Below are 13,442 nucleotides of genomic sequence, written 5' to 3'. Positions count from 1 at the left end.
TTCCTGTTCAGTGGGAGTGTATACTGCCCATGATCGCATATCAGTCCCATCTTTGCTGGGTTTCCTATTCATATGAGACAGTTATGCGATCAATGCAGTATAATAGTGATTAAATACACTGTGTACTAAAATCGACAGATTTTACGATTTTCACGTATTTTTTGCGTGAGCGGTTATTGGAACACATGAAATTACCTACAATTTTTTTAGACCCAATAGCCGCTCAAAAAAAATCTTGGTTTTGTTTTTAAAACTTATGTTTTTTGGTAAATATTGCATAAAATGGCTTTGCTCTCATCTAATTCATGTAGTCCAAGAATATCCGCGCCGTAGTGAGCGGCTACGGTATTAAAGTTTAAACATGACAACTTATGCAATATGCAATCTACGAATTACTCCACGAATTACGCTTCACGCAACGCAACGCATACTAAAAAAAACAAAAAGTCTGAAGTAATTTTTCAGAATACATTAGCTAAACCAATATTATGATTTAGACGTGAACTTGTCCAGTTAGAAATGGGTCTGAGGCCATTGTGCGGTGGTTTTCAAACATATGCGAATATAAAACCCATTTTGAATTTAGAAACAATAGTCTTACACATTTCTTAGTCATGCATTGTTATAAACGAGTTTATTTCGTCCTTAAAATATTACCGTTAATCAGATTAATATGGGCTCCAAACGAGCCTGAAAGCAAGCGAATCTTCTGCGGCAAGCCCGATATTAGCGTTCTCCGCAGCCAAAATGTGAAGCTTTTGATTCCACACTGTCGGAACCGTTTTCACCCACCGGAGGGCAATCGCCTTCAAATCCCGTAGTCATCGTCGTCGTCCGAATCCAGTGCGGCTCGTCGACGGTCAAACTTCACCGTAGAACCGCTGCGGGGCATCTGCTGATTAAGGCTCTCCAGCAATTTCACCAACGAGGCATCGTCCAGTTTCCCTCCGATCTGACCCATCTGTGCCATCCTGATGATCATCCCTTCCACCATTTGCGCCTTGTCCGGTTTGCTCAGCTTCAACGTATTCAGACGGGCCCGAGCATTTTGATCCAGTAGCTGCGACAGCATCGAGTTCTTTATCTCCTCTTGGGCGGCCATCTGTTCCTCTTTGGCCTTTTGCTGCTCTGGGTCACCGCCCTGTAATCAAACCCATGACAAAAACCTGTTAGATTTGGCTCCACTTCCATGTTTATGGTGCCAATCAGGTCGTCCATAGTGTGACCTCAGTTATTTATGGAACATCTAAAAGTTCAACGCAGTTTCGGCCATCGCCGGTCGGCAAATCGGCACGACATGGAGTGCAATTCTCATTCTCTTACCTGCATCTGCTGGAGACGCTGCTGGCGCAGGAGATTTAGCTCTGGATCGTCCATATTTCTGTTATAATTAATTCTGTGTAATATTTAGTATTAAAAATAAACGATATTTCTTGTGATTTTTTAAAACAATTTCCGTCCTCTTGAGGAGAAGCAGAAAAATCGTGATTCCGTCTTGACAAGCAAATTGTCAGTCATCCATCCAAGTCGCGAGCGGTGGATCATGCCCAAGGAGCATGCACTTGAACTTTTGAGCGATGTGATTGATCCCTTCAGAAATTTTTGTACGAGGTTTTCCGGAAAACCGGGATAACCCCTTCTAGGGGCAAGGCAGAAAACGCATCCAGCACGGCATCGCTTTATCGCAATCCGTGCCATAAACTACCCTGATAAAAAATATCATAAAAATACGATAAATTTTATTGTTACAACACCATTTTTTCCAAAAATATTCACCATTAAACGTATTGTAATTTACACAGCACACTCACCATCACCCCTATTGTTCTATACCATTCGGCGAATGGTAAATGGCACTTTTACAATAAAAAATGGTGGTCGTTATGTATCTTAACCATAAAATTTTGAGAAAATTTTCATACACTTTTTCGTGAAAAACAATAGAATGTATTGTGTTTTTATGAGACATTTTTAGGGCAATTTTCAAAAGATTACAATATATCTTAATGTTTTGTCATTGTTCTTACAATACAAATACAATTAAAATTGAATGGCGTCAAATGCATCGTTGTTACAATAAAAATACAATAATATTTGTTGTTGTTTGTAAGCAGTTTTCGCTTTTGAAAATCCATAGAATTTATATTTTCCGCTAACATTTATATCCAGCATTTACGAGCACTAACGGCCGCCACAATGATATGCACATTTTAGGATAAGAATCAAACACTCTGATGTCTGTCTGGTATGTATTGCTTGGCAGCTGTTGATAAGATCTATCTACAATCTTTTCAAATAACTGCCAAATATCACAAGTCAGACCTCAGGTCGTATGATCCATACCATAAATCGTTCACAATTCATGTGGCCATTAGTATCTGTAAATGCTGGGGAAAAATGTTAGCGAGAAATATGAATTCTCTGGTTTTTCAAAGGCGAAATCTGTTTACATAACAACAAATATTATTGCATGTTTATTTTAGCATCGGTTCGATTGACCCCATCAAACTAATTGTATTTGTATTGTTATCAATGATAGTTTACTATTTACTAGATTCCTTTAATTTATTGGAAAACATTAGAAAAATCATTGTTCATCTTTTTCTTGTCGTAACATCCTCACTTGGCTAAAACCTGATTTTCGGCTAGTTTTCTATAAGTACTTCCACAGTTATTCATTGAGAGCTTCCTCTGCCAACACGGCTTGACGTCTGTCAGTCGTTGAAGCTTAAGCGAAACATCTATTCTGGAGCTCGATTTGAATAGGTCGTATGTGCTTTTGTCGATATAAAATTCGACCAGTTTATTTTAGTTATAGTAGCTGTGGACCCTGGCAACACGGATGGTGATGTGGCTATATGTGTGGATCACGCTGATGGCCAAGATCAACCCTAGATCGTACGTACGTGTGTAGGTAGGGCAGTAGAAGGTAGCGAAGCAAAACGTCAGATAAGATGATTTGATGAATTTGATAGAGCAAAACAGTTATCAAACAGTGATTGAGAATTTTCGAACAAATTTTGGAGTTTTTTTCTTGTAGACGGACAATTTATTTTCTAATGTAAGTGCCTCTAGAATTTGATTGTTTTCTAAAAATGTATACGCCTTAATTTGAACTTATAGATAGCTATTTAGCACGAACAGTAACGAGATTGTACGGATGAAGTATCAGTAAATATCTACATTGAATTGTACGTAAGTTGTCATGTATTGAATTGAATCGCAAATTATCAGCTTATTTTTATAACTAGTTGTATCGTGACCTCAAAATTTATCTGTGGAAGTCGAGAAGGGACAATACTTTAATAGTCAACGAAACTGTGAGTTATATTGAACGCTTAAGTTACTGAACTAAAACTAACTATGATTTTTCCAGCTTAAAAGCAACACCTGAAGAAATAAAAACTGTTCGCTCAAGAGACTTTGACTGGTTTTCCTTTCCCCGGCGGCCACAAATCTTTTAAGAGTTTCCAGCGACCAGCTTTTAGCAGGCACACGGCAAGCAATGGCAACAGCATTAGGATCTCATCCAAGTATCCAGCAAAGCTGTCCTGGCTGCAATAAGCCAAATTCCGACAATGGGGCGACGGTCATTTGTTATCAATGCCGGCGCTGGTATCACGACGCTTGTGCAGGTGGAACTGGAGAGATCGTAGATGGCAGTTGGTCATGCGTAGCGTGCGCTCTATCCATAAGTGGGACGGCGAAATCGGTTATATCTACGAGTAGTACTCGGTCGACCAGAATGCGACTGGAACTGATGCGATTGGAAGAACTTCAGAAGACCAAGGAAAAGCATATGCGTGAACGGCAGGAACAGGAGCGGCTACGAGAAGAACGTATTCAAAAGGAGAAGGAGGATTTAGCAGAGAAATATATCGACGAAAAATACGCTTTATTGATGTCGGGGACATTAGAGGATGGAGCCAGTAGCGTGAGAAGCCGAGGAAGTCGTCAGAGAAGTCTGGACAAGGTTAAAACTTGGATGGATGCAGAACAGCAAGAAATTTCAGCAGAAGACGCAGCATTAGAAGATTCGATAGTGAGTTTACCACAGCCGCCGGTGACTGGGGCTCGGAACAACCTTCTGCACGGAACTCCGCTGAGCTCACTCGGAGCTAAGGTGGTAGTCAGCACCGACGAAGCAAATCTGTACCGCTCACTTCCAGCACAGGAACTTTCATCGAAAAATGACAGTACAGTAGGGGCGGAACAAAGAGGTCAGTATGGAGGAACGAATGTTCTACAGACGATTGCAGAAAACAGTTCGTTATTGCTCCCGTCTGCCGCCGGCGCGCACACGTTAGTATCATCGTCCGCACCGATTACTATTCAGCCGTCAGTGTCGTGTGGGAGCGCGCCGCCGAACTTACCTGCTATCTCGACAGCGGCACGGTTGGCCGCGCCTGGTTCAGCGTTACATCAATCCATTTCCTCGGGTGTCCACCTTAAAGCTGCACCAGCTGCTTTCCCGACTATGCCTTCTCCATCAGCTCCGACTTGGATGGAACCACCAGTACCAGGATTAGGTCCAGCGTTACCAACAGCAGATCAAAGGCTCCCGAATGGACAACCTCGGGTACAACGTCACCCAGTTTACGCTCCAGCTCAGCACTTGCCTTCTTGGCAGCCACCTTTGCCATATGCAGGTCAAGCTCGTCCGCTATTGACGAATGCAGCATACGACGGAGCGTTGGAACATTTCGGAGGTCAATACCAACAGCAGATGGCGGCGAGACAGGTGGTCCCAAGGGAACTCCCAGTATTCACGGGAAACCCTGAGGAATGGCCTATATTCATTAGCAGTTATCGTAATTCGACACTAATGTGCGGCTACACAGATGCCGAGAATTTGATGCGACTCCAAAAGTGCTTGCGGGGGAATGCATTGGAGGTAGTACGAAGCAATCTGCTGCTTCCATCGTCAGTTCCGCAAGTCTTGGCTACATTAGAGACACTTTTTGGCAATCCAGAACGACTTATTCAGTCCCTGCTAACCAGAGTTCGAGACACTCCGGCACCAAAGTCGGACAGACTAGAGACGCTGATAAACTTTGGGATCGTTGTTCAAAACTTAGTTGGACATCTGAAGGCAGCCAATCAACAAGTTCATCTTACGAATCCTTCGTTACTGCACGATTTGGTTGGCAAACTTCCTGCAAATATCCGGCTAGACTGGGCACTCTACAAGAAGCGTATGGTTACAGCCGACCTGGAAACCTTCAGCAACTACATGTCGGCGATCATCTCAGCAGCAAGTGACGTTACGCATTATAGTGATCTGGAGATTCAACAATCATCCAGAAACGGGAAGCAGAACTCAAAGGAAAAGTCGTTCCTGAACGCCCACAGCTCAGCAAACGATTACAAACAACGCGGTAGCGATAGCAGCAGCAAAACTGTGGGTACGGTAAAGCCTTGCTTCGTCTGCCAGAAAACAGGACATCGGGTAAAGGAATGTTTTGAGTTCAAATCACTTTCCTTAAGTGACCGCTGGGAAACTGTGAAAACACACCAACTATGTCCAAAATGCCTTGTACCTCACGGTAAGTGGCCATGCCGCACGTCAAGGTCATGCGATGTTAGTGGGTGTAACGATAATCATCATTCGCTTCTACATCCCGGTGTTCCCGAATCATCCGATGTCGCCGTAGTATCCGTACATCGTCAGCCGCAGAGCCTAACGATTTTCAGGATCATACCTGTTGTATTGTATGGCAAAACAACGCAACTGGAGACATTTGCCTTCCTAGACGAAGGATCAGATTTAACGCTAATCGACGAAGAAATCGCTGATCTACTGGGGGTCGAAGGTGAACAAAGAAATTTATGTTTGAAGTGGACTTCGAACGTCACTAGAGAAGAGGCAAACTCAAGACAGATTAACCTGGAGATTAGCGGAGCCGGAGGTGGAAAACGCTTCCCTTTAATGAACGTGCGCACTGTGGGTCGTTTAGACTTACCCCTTCAAACATTGGACTACGTTCGGTTGGCAGAAACCTTTCCCCATCTGCAGAAATTGCCTATCTGTAGCTACGAGAACGCAACTCCCAGGTTGTTAATTGGATTAAGCAATCTGCAACTTGCGGTTCCGTTGAAGTGTCGCGAAGGTCGGGGAAATCAGCCTGTGGCGACCAAGACTAGACTGGGCTGGACAGTATTCGGCAGCATGGCTGAATCTAAATCGTCTCACTCATTCCATATATGTGAGTGCACAACCGATGAAAAGTTACACAACTTGGTTAAGGAGTTCTTTGCAGCTGAAAACGTAGGAATAGTAAGCGGGCCTCTGCCAGAAGCTGTCGAAGATAGTCGGGCCAAAGCTATTCTACTAGAAACAACAAGGAAGGGCAACGATGGACATTACGAAACTGGCTTGCTTTGGCGCTACGATCAGTTCGAGTTTCCACCAAGTTATGACATGGCTGCCAGAAGGTTTTACTGTTTGGAGCGTCGACTGCGAGCACATCCGGAGTTGCGAGACAATCTGGATAATCAGATCACCGAGTACCAGTCGAAAGGCTATGCACACAGAGCCAGCAGCAAAGAATTGGAAGATGCTGATAAAAAGCGAGCATGGTATTTGCCACTGGGTCTAGTGACCAACCCAAAAAAGCCCGGAAAGGTCCGGATCGTTTGGGACGCGGCCGCTAAGGTTAATGGCGTGTCCTTCAATACAATGCTCTTAAAAGGGCCGGATATGTTAACCTCATTACCATCGGTTCTTTTTCGATTCCGTGAACGCAAATTTTGTATCACGGCCGATATTAAAGAGATGTACCATCAAGTCAAAATCCGTCCAGCCGACCGTGTATCTCAACGATTTTTATATCGATCTGATCCATCACAAGAACTAGAGACCTACATAATGGATGTGGCTACGTTTGGCTCTACGTGCTCTCCATGCTCTGCACAACACGTTAAGAATGTCAACGCTATTGAATGGAAAGAACTCTACCCTGAGGCAGCTTCTGCGATAATAGAAAACCACTATGTGGATGATTATTTGGACAGTCGGGACACGGAGGAAGAGATGGCGAACTTGGCAATTGACGTCCGAGAGGTACACTCCAAGGCGGGCTTCGACTTAAGAAACTGGCGCTCCAACTCCGAAGAAATTTTACGACGAATCGGGGAACAATCCACCAATGCAGGAAAGATGATCGGGGAAGACAAATCGAGCCAAACCGAACGTGTATTGGGTATGACCTGGTTGCCAAGTGACGACTTATTCACATTTTCGGTTGTTTTATCCGACGATCTGCAACGCATGGTATACGGAGCAGGAATGGTAACCAAACGAGGCATTCTACGATTGCTAATGACGTTGTTCGACCCTCACGGTTTAATATCCAATTTCCTCATCCACGGCAAAATTGTAATACAAGATCTTTGGCGTAGTGGAGTGACCTGGGACGAGCCCATCCCACAAGAGATATTTGCACGATGGAAGCGCTGGATCGACCAACTTCCCTGCCTTCAAAACGTTCGTGTTCCGCGGTGCTATTTTCCGTCCTACAACGTTGAAGATCTCCAAACTCTCGAGCTCCATGTATTTGTTGATGCAAGTGAGTCGGCATACGCATGCGTTGCATACTTCCGCATCATCGAGCGGGGTGAACCACGCTGCGCATTCGTATCATCCAAAGCCAAAGTGGCACCACTTAAAACAGTATCAATTCCTCGCCTGGAGCTGCAAGCGGGAGTTATAGGCAGTCGACTAGCCAAGACGATTAAGGAAAATCACACCCTTCCAATCAAGCGTACCGTTTACCATAGTGATTCTAGCACATTGCTGTCGTGGATTAGATCAGACACCCGGAAATACCGACAGTACGTGGCAGTGCGAGTAGGAGAGATTTTGGAAATAACCGACGTTTCTGAATGGCGCTGGGTACCAACTAAACTCAATGTGGCAGATGAAGCGACGAAATGGAACAACGGTCCAGCAGTGAAGCCTGATAGCAGATGGTTCACAGGACCAGACTTTCTATATTATCCGGAAGAGTGTTGGCCTCAACAGAACTCTGTAGCGACTGATACTGCAGTGGAAATGAGATCGATTCATATTCATCAGGAACGGCTACACTGTTCGATCATCGATGTTTCTCGTTTCTCAAAATGGGAACGCCTGTTGAGAAGTGTAGCATACGTCTATCATTTTCTCGATTGCTGCCGAACTCAAAGGGAGTACAGGAAGTTACCACTGGATCGACCGGACTTCGAACGAGCAGAACAAACACTTTGGCGGCTGGCACAGGCAGATGAGTATGCAAGCGAGCTCGAAGAGTTGAATAAGAAGTCGATGGAAACAGCAGGACGACAGATACGGTTCGACAAGTCTAGCAAGATACGAAAGCTCTCGCCGTTTCTAGACAAACTGGGGGTGATAAGAATGGAAGGACGAATCGAAGCTTCACCGTATGCGTCTTTTGATGCAAAATACCCCATTATTCTTCCCAAAGGGCACTATGTGACTCAGCTTTTAATTGATTGGTACCATCGGCGTTTTGGGCATGGGTTTGGCGAAACTGTGGTGAATGAAGTTAGACAAAAATTCCACATATCCAATCTGCGAGTTCTGGTGCGCAGCATAGCTAGGCGATGCAACTACTGCTTAGTACGCAAGGCAGAACCGAGAGTACCAAGAATGGCTCCTCTCCCCGCGGTTCGAGTGACGCCATTTGAGCGACCATTTTCCAAAGTAGGAGTCGATTACTGCGGTCCTTTTGCGATTAAGGTCAAAAGAAGCAATGTGAAAAGGTGGGTGGCGCTGTTCACTTGCTTGGTTACGCGAGCCGTGCATTTGGAAGTGGTTGCGTCGTTATCTACGGAGTCGTGCAAGCTTGCTTTCCGGCGTTTCATCGATCGTAGGGGTGCCCCTACCGAGATATATACGGACAACGGCACCAACTTTCAAGGAACATGTCGGGAATTAGCTAAGCAACTTTCGAACGTCAATGAGGGATTAGCGGAAACTTTCACCGATGCGAAAACAAGATGGCACTTTATCCCGCCAGCCTCTCCACACATGGGAGGCGTGTGGGAGCGTATGGTACGTTCGATCAAGGCAGCGATGGAAGGTCTACGTCATCTACGTTCCCCAACGGAGGAGGTATTTCAGACGTTGTGCACCGAAGCGGAATCAATGATGAACAGCAGGCCGTTAACCTATATACCGTTAGAGACTTCGGACCAAGAAGCCCTGACTCCCAATCATTTTCTGCTGCTAAGTTCGTCGGGGGTGAAGCAAATGGTTAAGACACCTACGGATGAAGGAACGGGATTGCGAAGCGATTGGGATCAGTGTCAACTGTTGCTTGATCGATTTTGGACCAGGTGGATACGTGAGTACCTGCCCACCATTACGCGTAGAACAAAATGGTTCGAGGATGTCAAACCGATAACAGAAGGTGCCTTGGTGTTTATAGTGAATGACAAGGAGCGAAACAGCTGGGTACGAGGCAAAGTCGTAAAGCTAATCCCAGGAGCAGATGGGCGGATTAGACGCGCTGATGTTCAAGTCTCTGGAGGTGGAATACTGCGGCGAGCCGTAGCGAAGCTAGCCGTGCTAGATGTGTTAGGTGTCAGTAAAGCTGACGGAACCGGGCAGCTTTACGGGTCGGGGGATGTGGACCCTGGCAACACGGATGGTGATGTGGCTATATGTGTGGATCACGCTGATGGCCAAGATCAACCCTAGATCGTACGTACGTGTGTAGGTAGGGCAGTAGAAGGTAGCGAAGCAAAACGTCAGATAAGATGATTTGATGAATTTGATAGAGCAAAACAGTTATCAAACAGTGATTGAGAATTTTCGAACAAATTTTGGAGTTTTTTTCTTGTAGACGGACAATTTATTTTCTAATGTAAGTGCCTCTAGAATTTGATTGTTTTCTAAAAATGTATACGCCTTAATTTGAACTTATAGATAGCTATTTAGCACGAACAGTAACGAGATTGTACGGATGAAGTATCAGTAAATATCTACATTGAATTGTACGTAAGTTGTCATGTATTGAATTGAATCGCAAATTATCAGCTTATTTTTATAACTAGTTGTATCGTGACCTCAAAATTTATCTGTGGAAGTCGAGAAGGGACAATACTTTAATAGTCAACGAAACTGTGAGTTATATTGAACGCTTAAGTTACTGAACTAAAACTAACTATGATTTTTCCAGCTTAAAAGCAACACCTGAAGAAATAAAAACTGTTCGCTCAAGAGACTTTGACTGGTTTTCCTTTCCCCGGCGGCCACAGTAGCATTATGGAAGATATTTTTGAAACTTTGAATGATGGAACGGAAAGCTTATTTTGTGAGGATTCTGCTGTATGTATCAACTTTGTTCAATTTCAACGGTTTTCGCTACAATAAGCGAATCCAACTGATCGAATTTTTAATCGACAAAAGTACATACGACCTATTCAAATCGAGCTCCAGTATTGTATTCAAATTTAAAACGAAAACTAGAAAAAAATATGTCAAGTGATTTTGTATTTGATTATACAAACATGATCCAAGCAACAATAATATTTATTGTTATTTATTTGTTACGAATTGTTTTTAAGTGTAATTGACAAATAAACTCTTTTTTAATAAGAAGTCCATGAGAAATTTGCAGGCACTTTTGCAACTATTTAAAAACAACTTAAATTATTTTTTACTGATAGTAACTTTAAATTATTATAGAACTATTGAAAAACAATCGAATCAATTAGTCACTAATAAAGCTAATGTTCACTTATTGTACGAACTATATGGGTTTGATTTCTATTGTAAAAAGTAACAATATATCTACTATGTGTTTTATTGTGAACGATAAAACCAGTCATATGTTAATAATATTTACCATGTAATTAATGGTAATTTTTTATCCGGGTAGGCTTATTCTGCGCGGCGTGTGAGGTCGGTTTCGTGTCACGTGACGTAGGACGATTAAGGCAAATCAAATGGGATCGAGTCGACATTTGTCACTTTATTCGACTCCGTCTCACCTCACGCCGCGAAGAATAAACCTGCGTAATTACGTTTTGCGGGGGTCTCCAGTTAGCCTAGTGGTTAAGGCTATGGATCGTCAATCCGGAGACGGCGGGTTCGATTCCCGTTCCGGTCGGGAAAATTTTCTCGACTCCCTGGGCATAGAGTATCATTGTACTTGCCTCACAATATACAAATTCATGCAATGGCTGGCAAATAATGCCCTTCAATTAATAACTGTGGAAGTGCTCAAAGAACACTAAGTTGAAGCGAGGCAGGCCAATGCCCAGTGGAGACGTCGAGCTATAAAGAAGAAGAAGACGAAGAACTACGTTTTGCACGGTGACATCACGAATGAACGTTAGATTCATTCTCGTTCTTCTTGGTTCGTGCTCTCTTCCCTCACACGAATTTTGACACTTTCCGTGTGTAGTTGAAAATCTGGTTTTTTGATACACGAAAAATCGAGTACGCAAATTGCAAGGAATTTCTTAGCCTATCTCTATAAGTCTAGTACGCACCTGGTAAGAAAAGCACTCCAGAAAAAAACCCCTCTAATTACCAAAGGAATTTTGGCATCTGATTAGTATGGGAAGAAATGTCACTTTTCCTTGAGGAATAATTGATCGGAATATTTTTCCGCAAGGAAAAGTGACAGCTCCATTTGATTTGCCCGGCAGGCGTTGCAACCGTTACACAATTTTCATTTCTTTCCAGCTGCGGACCGCTCAAGAAATTTTAACAGTGAAATCATTTCTTGACCGTTCCTTGGCCTATCTTTTTCCACAGTACTTATCAAGTGCGTACTACCCTATACGTGGGAAATTCAGAAAGTTTATCGCTCAAGAAAGGAATATCAGCATGAGAAACATCAGTTTTGGCCAGTCGGGTGCTTTGGTCGCCCGACTGGCCAAAACTGATGCTTTTTTTTTAATATTTATGTCAGATAAGCTAGTATGACACTCTTTGACCAATGCCAAATATTTGACCACTTTTAACAGTTAAATTTTGACCAAGGTGTACCTGGCAAACAAAAATATTTGTCATTCTCGAAAAACGAAGCTCCCTTAGTGGAGGTAGTACCAATAGTGGTGGTAGTGCCAATTTAGCACTATTTCAAACAAAAAGCTTGCAAATGACATTTTTAATGGATGCATCATAACTAATTAATAACATTAATTCAGTTTTGTGTTCAGGATTTGCCGAAAAACCTATTTTAAACAATTATTTTCCTTAAATTTTTGGCTCCCTTGCACCTATAGTGGTGGTAGTGTTCCTATAGTGGTGGGTCCCATAAGAATTCAATGGGATGCGTCACTATAGGAACCAATGTTAAATTTTACCTCCATAATAGGAACCGTGTACCTATAGTTGGTGCAAGTGATTAATTAGCAAAAACTGTAATAAACAATGGTTTTTACATTTTTGCTAGCAAATTTAAGTGAAAAACTACCGATTAACGTTTTCAGGCTTTTTATTTTGTGGTATTATCAATTTTATTCAATTATTTTTCTACAAGTAGCTACTAATAGCACTACTATTGGTACATTTACCCTAGGGACAAACAGAGCCAAACAACCTGCCAAAATTTATCTGTCAAAAGTGGTCAAATATTTGGCATCTGGGCAAAGAGTGTAATAACATTCTTGAGTTTGTTTGTAAATTTACATGCTAACCCTCAGTTACCCAGATTGGTGTCAATGCGACCCAGACTGAGCAAAACTGCAGTTACTCTAAACTGAGTAAAGGCACCTTTACTCAAATCTGGGTTATTGATGTTGGTGGCAAAATCTGGGTAAACGATACCCAGCTCCTCCGGGGCCTTGATTTTGTTAATTTATTTTCAATTTAGATTTTAATTAAAAAGCTCAATTGCCATGTGCTGTTCACTTACCTGATGCTGGAAAACAGTTCCCCGGAATAATTCCATTGTTTTCCCGTCATTTATCGGCATATTTTTCGCGAAAACATTCATACTTTCCAGCGTTCTCCTGACCGCTGCCATATTCTCAAGCCGAAATGTGACAAAGTGCCGATTACCCAGATCTTTACCCAAATTCAACGAATCTGGGTTTTCGGGTTACCCGGATTTTGACAACTGCTAACAACATGAAAATCCGGCTCGAATCCACCCAGTCGATGGGTAGTTTCAGGTTAGCGTGTAGAATTTTTCGGGTAAATGGTACGTTCGGGGAAAACAACTTCGAACGATGTGTATGCCAATTGCACATTGGATGATACACGCTCGCGTCAGAATACCCATTTTTTCATTGCTATCTCTGTCGCTCTTCAAGAGGCCCCATTTAAAAATACCCATTTTCAAGTTGGGCCGCCCAACTTGAAAATGGGTATTTTTAAATGGGGCCTCTTGAAGAGCGACAGAGATAGCAATGAAAAAATGGGTATTCTGACGCGAGCGTGTACCAAAGGGAGTAGATGACATTTCACTCGAAAACGTCAA

General features: G+C 42.9%; 2 protein-coding genes across 5 annotated transcripts; one reads left to right on the top strand and one right to left on the bottom strand.

Annotated features, from left to right (window-relative positions):
* Positions 1-615: 615 nt before the first annotated feature.
* On the bottom strand, positions 616-1,516 carry LOC109419716 (programmed cell death protein 5). Its single transcript, XM_019693986.3, has 2 exons — positions 1,324-1,516; positions 616-1,141 (listed from the first exon to the last, which is right to left on the bottom strand). Exons 1-2 carry the CDS (start codon positions 1,375-1,377, stop codon positions 809-811), a joined length of 387 nt encoding a protein of 128 aa, XP_019549531.2. The 5' UTR covers positions 1,378-1,516; the 3' UTR covers positions 616-808.
* Positions 1,517-2,827: 1,311 nt separating this feature from the next.
* LOC134288601 (uncharacterized) lies at positions 2,828-10,258 on the top strand. 4 transcript variants are annotated; one of them, XR_009998051.1, is made up of 3 exons: positions 2,828-9,869; positions 9,932-9,999; positions 10,060-10,258. XR_009998051.1 is itself a non-coding variant. In XM_062853905.1 (3 exons), the coding sequence occupies exon 3, from the start codon at positions 3,506-3,508 to the stop codon at positions 9,701-9,703; it is 6,198 nt and encodes a 2,065-aa protein (XP_062709889.1). In that variant the 5' UTR covers positions 2,828-3,061; positions 3,124-3,191; positions 3,252-3,505; the 3' UTR covers positions 9,704-10,258. The 4 variants fall into 4 exon arrangements, 2 of the variants coding, with proteins under 2 accessions (XP_062709889.1, XP_062709890.1); XM_062853905.1 differs by having other exon boundaries at positions 2,828-3,061; positions 3,124-3,191; positions 3,252-10,258; XR_009998050.1 differs by having other exon boundaries at positions 9,932-10,258.
* The last annotated feature ends 3,184 nt before the right edge of the window (positions 10,259-13,442 follow it).

The sequence above is a fragment of the Aedes albopictus genome, chromosome 2 (genome assembly GCF_035046485.1).
Source record: "Aedes albopictus strain Foshan chromosome 2, AalbF5, whole genome shotgun sequence".
NCBI classification, from domain to species: domain Eukaryota; kingdom Metazoa; phylum Arthropoda; class Insecta; order Diptera; family Culicidae; genus Aedes; species Aedes albopictus.
This window is presented reverse-complemented; position numbering and strand designations above follow the sequence as displayed.

Coding starts and splice junctions, on each gene's coding strand:
- LOC134288601 (XM_062853905.1), top strand. CDS start 3,506: ATGGCAACAGCATTAGGATCTCATCCAAGTATCCAGCAAAGCTGTCCT.
- LOC109419716 (XM_019693986.3), bottom strand. CDS start 1,377: ATGGACGATCCAGAGCTAAATCTCCTGCGCCAGCAGCGTCTCCAGCAG. Junction 1,142..1,323: donor AGCGTCTCCAGCAGATGCAG/GTAAGAGAATGA, acceptor GTTTGATTACAG/GGCGGTGACCCAGAGCAGCA.